This window comes from Mus pahari, chromosome 4, assembly GCF_900095145.1.
Source record: "Mus pahari chromosome 4, PAHARI_EIJ_v1.1, whole genome shotgun sequence".
Lineage (NCBI taxonomy): Eukaryota > Metazoa > Chordata > Mammalia > Rodentia > Muridae > Mus > Mus pahari.
Window position 1 is genome coordinate 78,225,291 of NC_034593.1, and position 8,567 is coordinate 78,233,857.

An 8,567-nucleotide genomic window follows, 5' to 3' on the forward strand; every position below is an offset into this window, starting at 1 on the left:
ATGATCGTTTTGATGTGTTCTTGGATTCGGTTGGCAAGAATTTTATTGAGTATTTTTACATCAGTGTTCACAGGGAGATTGGTCTGAAGTTCTCTTTCTATGTTTGGGCTTTGTGTGGTTTAGGTATAAACGTAATTGTGTCTTCATAGAATGAATTGGGTAGTATACCTTCTGTTCCTATTTTGTGGAATAATTTGAAGAGTATTGGTATCAGGTCTTCTTTGAATGTCTGATAGAATTCTCCACTAACCCCATCTGGTTCTGAGCTTTGTTTTGGTTGGAAGACTATTAACGACTGCTTCTATTTCTTTAGGGGTTATGGGACCGTTTAGAGGTTTATCTGATCCTGTTTTAACTTTGGCACCTTGTATGTGTCTAGAAAAATTGTCCATTTCATCCAGATTTTCCAGTTTAGTTGAGTATAAACTTTTGTAGTAGGATCTGATGATTTTTTTTTTAATTTCCATGGTTTCTGTTGTTATATCTCCCTTTTCATTTCTAATTTTATTAATTTGGATACTGTCTCTGTGCCTTCTGGTTAATCTGGCTATGCCCTCTGGTTAGTCTGGCTAAGGATTTAACTATCTTGTTGAGTTTTGTCAAAGAACCAGCTCCTGGTTTTGTTGATTCTTTGTATAGTTCTTTTTGTTTCTATTTGGTTGATTTCAACCCTGAGTTTGATTATTTTCTGCTGTCTACTCCTCTTGGGTGTATTTGCTTCTTTTCGTTCTAGAGCTTTCAGGTGTGCTGTCAAGCTCTCTCCAGTTTCTTTTTGGAGGCATTTAGAGCTATGAGTTTTCCTCTTACCACTGCTTTCATTGTGTCCTATAAGTTTTGGTATAATGTGTCTTCATTTTCATTAAATTCTAAAAAGTCTTTAATTTCTTTATTTCTTCCTTGACCAAGTTACCATTGAGTTCAGCTTCCATGTGTATGTGGGCTTTTGGGGGGTTTTTTGTTGTTATTGAAGACCAACCTAAATCCATGGTGATCTGATAGGATGTATGGGATTATTTCAACCTTCTTTTATCTGTTGAGGCCTGTTTTGTCCCAGTTATATGGTCAATTTTGGAGAAGGTACCATGAGGTGCTGAGAAGAAAGTATATTCTTTTGCTTTAGGATGAAATATTCTATAAATATCTGTTAGATCCATTTGGTTCATAACTTCTGTTAGTTTCATTGTGTCTCTGTTTAGTTTCTGTTTCCATGATCTGTCCATTGCTGAGAGTGGGGTGTTAAAGTCGCCCACTATTATTGTGTGGGGTGTGATGTGTGCTTTGAGCTTTAATAAAGTTTCTTTTATCAATGTGGGTGCCCTTGGATTTGGAGCATAAATGTTCAGAATTGAGAGTTCATCTTGATAGATTTTTCCTTTGACCAGTATGAAATGTCCCTCCTTATCCTTTTTGATAACTTTTGTGGGTTTTTTGTTTGTTTGTTTGTTTGTTTGTTTGTTTTTGAGACAGGGTTTCTCTGTATAGTCCTGGCTGTCCTGGAACTCACTTTGTAGACCAGGCTGGCCTTGAATTCAGAAATCTGCCTGCCTCTGCCTCCCAAGTACTGGGATTAAAGGCGTGTGCCACCACACCCAGTTTTGATAACTTTTGAACACCAATTTTACTTGATATTAGAATGGTTACTCCAATGGTTACTCTGTTTCTTGGGACCATTTGCTTGGAAAATTGTATTCCAGCCTTTTACTCTGAGGTAATGTCTGTCTTTGCCACTGAAGTGCGTTTCCTGTATTCAGCAAAATGCTGGGTCTTGTTTAAGTATCCAGTCTGTTAGTCTATGTCTTTTTATTGGGGAATTGAGTCCATTGATGTTAAGAGATATTAAGAAAAAGTGATTGTTACTCCCTGTTATTTTGTTGTTAGAGGTGGAATTGTTTGTGTGCCTCTCTTCTTTTGGGTTTGTTGAAAGATTACTTGCTTGCTTTTTCTAGGGTGTAGTTCCCTCCTTGTGTTGGTGTTTTCCATTTATTATCCTTTGTAGGGCTGGATTTATGGAAAGATATTGTGTAAGTTTGGTTTTAGTGTAGAATATCTTGGTTTCTCCATGTATGGTAATTGAGAGTTTCACTGAGTATGGGCTGGCATTTGTGCTCTCTTAGAGTCTGTATGACATCTCCCCAGGATCTTCTGACTTTCATAGTCTCTGATGAGAAGTCTGGTGTAATTCTGATGGGTCTGCCTTTATATATTATTTGACCTTTTTCCCTTACTGCTTTTAATATTCTATCTTTATTTAATGCATTTGGTGTTTTGATTATTATGTAACAGGAGGAATTCCTTTCCTGGTCCAGTCTATTTGGAGTTCTGTAGGCTTCTTGTATGTTCACGGGCATCTCTTTCTTTAGGTTAGGGAAGTTTTCTTCTATAATTTTTTTGTTGAAGATACTTACTGGCCTTTAAACTGGGAATCTTTACTCTCTTCTATACCTGTTATCATTAGGTTTGGTCTCCTCATTGTGTCCTGGATTTCCTGGATGTTTTGGGTTAAGAGCTTTTTGCATTTTGCATTTTCTTTGACTGTTGTGTCAATGTTTTCTATGGTATCTTCTGCCCCTGAGATTCTCTTTTCTACCTCTTGTATTCTGTTGGTGATGCTTGCATCTATGACTCCTGATCTCTTTCCTAGGTTTTCTAACTCCCGGGTCGTCTCCCTTTTGTGATTTCTTTATTGTTTCTAGTTCCATTTTTAGATCCTGGATGGTTTTGTTCCTTTCCTTCACCTGTTTGATTGTGTTTTCCTGTAATTCTTTAAGGGATTTTTGTGTTTCCCCTTTAAGGGCTTACCTGTGTTCTTCTGTATTTCTTTAAGGGAGTTATTTTGTCCTTCTTAAAGTCCTCTATCATCATCTTGAGAAGTGACTTTAGATCTGAGTCTTGCTTTTCCAGTGTGATGGTGTATCCAGGACTTGCTATGGTGGGAGAATTGGATTCTGATTTTGCCGAGTAACCTTGGTTCTGTTGCTTATATTCTAATGCTTGCCTCCCACCATCTGATTATCTCTAATGCTCCCTGCCTCGATATATCTGACTGGAGCCTGTCCTTCCTGCAATCCTGGTTGAGTCAGAGCTCCTCAGAGTCCAGCTGTCTCTGGGATCCTGGGATCCTGGGTGTGTCAGAGTTCCTGGGAGTCAAGCTGCCTCTGAGACCCTGAGATCCTGGTGTGACCAAGCTCCTGGGATCCTGGGATCTTGTGATGCTGGGTGTGCTAGAGAGCCTGGGAGTGGATTCTCTTCTGGGGACTGTGGGCCCGGCCACCAAGTTTGAGCCCAAGGTAAACCAGTGCAGGTGTTTGAAGATATTTACCCACTTACTGAACTCTACCCCTAGATGGCAGTAGGAACCCCCACCTAGTAAGTATAACAAGTCAGAACGTCTTTAAACATTACCAGATGTCCCCATGGTAAAGTCACCCCTGATGAAGGAAGATCCACTGCTCTAACCCAGCTTCTCTCTCGTTGTAGCTTTTTTATTTGTGTTCAGAAGTTTATCAGCAGACAAATCCCAAAGATTCCCGAAGTCTGGGGAAAGACATCTGGAATATTTTCCTAGAGAAAAATGCGGTAAGACCATCATGAGTTAGATTAAAATTCCATAGTCAGTGCCACAGCAGAGGAAAACCAAACAAAATATTAAAGCTAAAGAGACAGGGCTTTTTTTTTTTTAATATTTCAAAAATGTGTTCACTAGGTTGGTGCCCACTCATCTTGAATTTAGTGCTGCTTCCTCCTGGAGGAGCTTCCTCCTGGAGGAGCTTCCTCTTGCCAGCTCTGCTTTTCCTTCTGTGGATGACAGGACACTGGAGCAGCCAGCATCATGGGCATTTTATACCCATAAAGTAGGAATCAGGGCTCTGCACCATATGCTGCTTCTGGTGTTTCCTCTTCTGGAGAGGGGTGGGGGATAGCTTTTGTGAGAGGCATGTTCTCCTGTGTAGGCTGTCAACACCAGAAAGCTATGGGCAAGTTTTTAGGATTCCTGGATTCTGTTCCTGCTTCTCAAAGATTTATCCCCCCTAGAGATGGGTCCAGGGCTAAGAGCACGTGTTATTCCTCCAGAGAACCCAGGTTTGATTCCCAGCACCCACATGGTGGCTCACAACCATCTGATACTCCAGTCCCAGGGGATCTGACAGGCACTCATGTGTTGCACAAGTAGACACATAGGCAAAACACACAAAATAAGAACATTTTTCTTTCTAATTTAAAGGTTTTGTATTCTCTGTGACTCTTTAGTTCTGCATATAAAATACACACTACCTCTCTTCAGAATATTTAGAAATAGAGCAGTGGTTCTCAACCTGTGAATCAAGACCTCTTGGGGTCTGATGATCCTTTTATAGGGATTACTTAAGACACAGATATTTACATTATGATTTGAAACAGTAGTGAAATTACAATTATGAGGGAGCTACAAAATAATTTTATGATTGGGGCCACCACAACGTGAGGAACTGTCTTAAAGGATCACAGCGTTAGGAGGGCGGAGAGCCACTAAGATGGATGTTCTAATTACTCCCCACACCTTGTCTCCTTTCTTTCCCTGGTTGAAGAAACAGACCCAAGAATATCAGATAATCTGGATCGATGGGTCAAGGAGAGTACGAGTTTCTGGGATTTAGGCAGACTTGCTGTCCTTCTCTAAAAACAGAGTTGAAAGGGAAGCCTGTCTAGGAGGATGGTGCCTCTCTGCATCTGCACTGGGTTCTCAGGGATGTGTCAGCATCCTGCTGGCCAGAGCATCTGCCTGCAGATGACATTACTTATCATGACTTTATAATCTGATCAGCTAAACTAATTCCAAATGATTTTATTCTTCTCACAATCGACTACTAGGGCTAATGAAGTTGGGGAAATTTGGTTTTCCTCAATGTTTTGCATTTACTGCCTTCAGTGGTTCTTGAATAAGGAGATTAGAGTTGCCACGTACTCTCTGCCATCATTTACAAAATCATATCAACATCCAGCCACATGGCAAGAGATTTAAGGACACATGTCCAAGTGACATGCAGGACTAGGTGACATATACCGAGTTTCCACTGGTAGCAAAGGGAGAAGCAGCAATCCGTCAGAAAACAATGGTTATCCTCTTGGGAACACTCAAAGGCCAAGGAGAGCCTAGCAGCTGATTTAATACTGGGTCAGTTTTGAAACATGCCATTCTATATTCCATGCATCAGAATAAAAAATACTGCTGGGCCACCCTCAGAATGTAGTGTCCACTTGCCTTGTAAACACATGTGCCATATCCAAAGTCCTAGCCTAGGATTCATACCCAAAGTTAGAAGAGATGAAAAGGCGAGAGTTGCTGTAGACAGGAGAGGACACGCATGACCAGGCCCTGGGTACCTCACGCTCCCATCTCTTGGTGCACGCAGTCTCACCTTTGCCCACTTTCTGTTTTATAGCCTCTCAGAGTGAAGATCCCTGAGATGTTGCAAGCTGAAATCGGTAAGTTGCTCATGGGTCAGGTTGCCGTTTTAGTGCCCTCTTGGACTGAACTCTCGGGGAACATCAGAGACAGAGTCCCTAACCCTGGGTGACCGTCCTGTGCTGGGGGCAGAACCCATAGATGATTAGTTCAAAACACTTGACTCTTAGGGACAGGTCTGAATAGATACGACCTCAGAGCTCACTCTGCCCTGTCACAGAAAGACACTGGAGCAGTTAGGAAACCTGCGTTCATTTCTGCCAACTCTCCATGGGACCCCCTGGGGCTGGCTTTGTAGGCTTACTTAAAGAAGAGGAAATTAGACTTAATCAAGGATTTCTAAGCAAGGACAGATTGCTGTGGGTGGCTTGTAAAATTACAGAGACCAAACCTTACTTCAACCCACTACCAAGTCAGAACCTCTGAACTCTTGACTTGGGAGGACTTTTCAGTTGGTTGGTTGTAGGGGGTTGGGTTTTTGTTTGCTAAAGAGTCAGAGTGAGGACCAGGGAACAGGTGATGATGCTGTTCCTCCCAGTTCCAGAGTAAGCCCTGGGTTTGAATCCCAGCACCCATAAGCCAAGGATAGTAGCATGCCTCTGTAATCCCAGCATGCAGGAAGCAGGGACAGATCAGAAGTTCAGGATTGTCCTTACCTACATAGCAAGCCAGGCTAGGATATATGAGACTGGAGAGAGAGAGAGAGAGAGAGAGAGAGAGAGAGAGAGAGAGAAACCTTAAGAAACTGGGTACAGGTAGTGTTATACAAGCTAGAACTGCATTTGGAAAGAAACAATAGATGGCAGACACAGGGAGGATAAATCACATGTACACTCAAAGCAGCTTACTCAAAAGCACAGTGAGAAACCCGGCATGGTGGCACAGGGCTTTATTCTCAGCACTCAGGAGGGAGAGGCAGGCAGACCTCTGAGTTCGAGTCCAGCCTAGTCTACATAGTGAGTTCCAGGACAGCCAGAGCTACATGGTGATACCCTGTCTCAAAAAAAAAAAAAAAAAAAAAAGCACCCCATGTATTGCCAGATGTCAGAACAGGAAGTGAACGTTGCTTAGTTCCATGAAGTATAAAGGTCTCTGGTTTCTAGGCCTTTGAAATGGTGTCAAGGTAGTAGAGGGAATAAGTGTACAAGACATCAGCAGACATATAAGCATATATCCAGTGAGAAGGGGCTTCAGTACCTCCTCTCATGGAGCATTAGGCATCCAGAGTAATTATATCCTTTACTTTAATAGGAACAGAAGAGTGATTCAGCCTTAAGCCTGACAGCCTGAGTTCCATTCGTGGAATCCACTTAAAGGTGGGGAGAGGAGAACCAACTCTACAGAGTTGACCTCTGACCTCCACATGTGCACCAAGACACATGCACACACACATAAGTGAAACATGGCCTTCATTAAACAAGAAAAATATATTGCCTGGAAAGAATGCAGGCCTCCCCTGCTTTCAGACTAATGGGCCAAAAACTCAATTTTTCTACCAAGCATCACAGGATGCAAAAAACACTTGAGGTGCTTAGCAGAAATTATCTCCTCCTCCCCTCATCTTCCTCTTCTTCCTCTTCCTCTTTCTCTTCCTCCTCTTTCCCCCTCCTCTTCCTTTTCCTCCTCAACACCTTTTTATTCTTCCTTCCCTGGTCTCCCACTACAGACCTACGCCTGCGAAACAGTGAGGACCCTCGCAGTGTGCTCTGTGAAGCTCAGGAGGTAGTCATGGTGGAGATCCAGGAGCAGATCAATGACTATAGGTTTGTGAGCCCCTCTGTTCTCTCTGCAACTCTGGTGGGTGTATCTGATGTCCTTTTTCTGGGTACACATCTGTTTGCTGTGTTACATGTTTCCCCATTTTCTCTCTGTTGTAGATCAAAGCGCACTCTGGGACTGGGCAGCCTCTATGGTGAAAACGACCTACTAGACCTGGATGGGGACCCTCTTCGAGAGCGCCAAATGGCTGAGAAGCAACTGGCTGCCCTTGGAGATATCTTGTGAGTGTTCAATTTAACTCCTGCCTTTGAAATTAACAGACAGATTAGCAGATCTTTTAAGTCAGTTTTCACCCAAAGACAGGAGATCCTGCTGCATTACTTGTGCTAGGGCCCCCACCCCCCACCCCACGTTCAACTAGAGCTGCTGACCACTCTCTGGTGGCTGTGACAGTCCAAGAATACAGTGAGCTTTCTGCTTCCCCTTTCTAGCCCTTTCAGGATCTTTCTCCTCCCCTGCCTCTGAGTTCATGCATGGCTAATATTCAGAGTGAGACTGCACCCTTGCCAGGGGATGGAGCATCTTCAGGAGACAGTCAGAGCTGACTTACAAAAAACTAGAGCACCTTCCTGGGAGCTTCTCCAGTACTTTCTGTTTCTTTGCTTTTGTTTGTCTTTGACTTTAGGTATACAAGCATTTTCTCTGCTTGTAAGTCAGTGCATCCTGCGCATGCATTGCCCACAACAGCCATAAGAAGCTATGGGATCCCCACCCCCACAGCTAGAATTGCAGACAGTTGTGCTGGGAATCAAACTCAGGCCCTTTTAGAAGGCCAGACAGTGGTCTTAACCCCACTCCCTCCTCAGTCCCTGAGTCCCGTTTACTAAAGCATATGTCGTCCATGGTTTGAATCCCAGGGCAGGGTTGATGAATGAACTTCTAAGCCTAGACAATTTGTCTTCCCAGCATTTCTTCTTACTGAGTGGTGACCTTAATCTGTTCTGCCTCTCTGGACCTCACAAACAAAATGACAAAAGTTACCTGGGTGACCTTGGAAGTGTCAGTAACGTGAGCCTTTCAGTTTGTAAAAAATAAAACATGTCTCCACTGTATGAGGCATCTAGTGAACATGTTAAGGAGGAAATAGACAAGATACAGAAGGTCAGTAGTACCAGTCAGTGGGTTGCAGACTTAAATAGGCTAGTCCAGGTGAGCTACCTGGAAAAAGTAGTACTTAATCAGTTGAAGACTTTGGCTAAATTATCTTTGACATTTGGGAAAGATACTACAGACCGAATAGCCAAGGACGACAGAAGAAGCCAAGTAGATGTGCTCAGCATTTAATGAACAGTAGTGAGCCAGGAGCAGTGCAGAAGGAGCAGAGTGCAGAGTAAGTGATGGAGCC

General features: G+C 43.0%; 1 protein-coding gene across 14 annotated transcripts in view; it reads left to right on the forward strand.

Annotated features, from left to right (window-relative positions):
- Arhgef11 (Rho guanine nucleotide exchange factor 11) overlaps nucleotides 1–8,567 on the forward strand; it is a 121,182-nt gene that overhangs the window by 89,215 nt on the left and 23,400 nt on the right. For all 14 annotated transcript variants that reach the window (XM_029537748.1, XM_029537753.1, XM_029537746.1 and 11 more), the window contains 4 exons: nucleotides 3,478–3,576; nucleotides 5,421–5,463; nucleotides 7,110–7,206; nucleotides 7,321–7,443. In XM_029537748.1, the coding sequence (XP_029393608.1) occupies nucleotides 3,478–3,576; nucleotides 5,421–5,463; nucleotides 7,110–7,206; nucleotides 7,321–7,443 (362 nt within the window). The remainder of the gene's footprint in view (nucleotides 1–3,477; nucleotides 3,577–5,420; nucleotides 5,464–7,109; nucleotides 7,207–7,320; nucleotides 7,444–8,567) is intronic.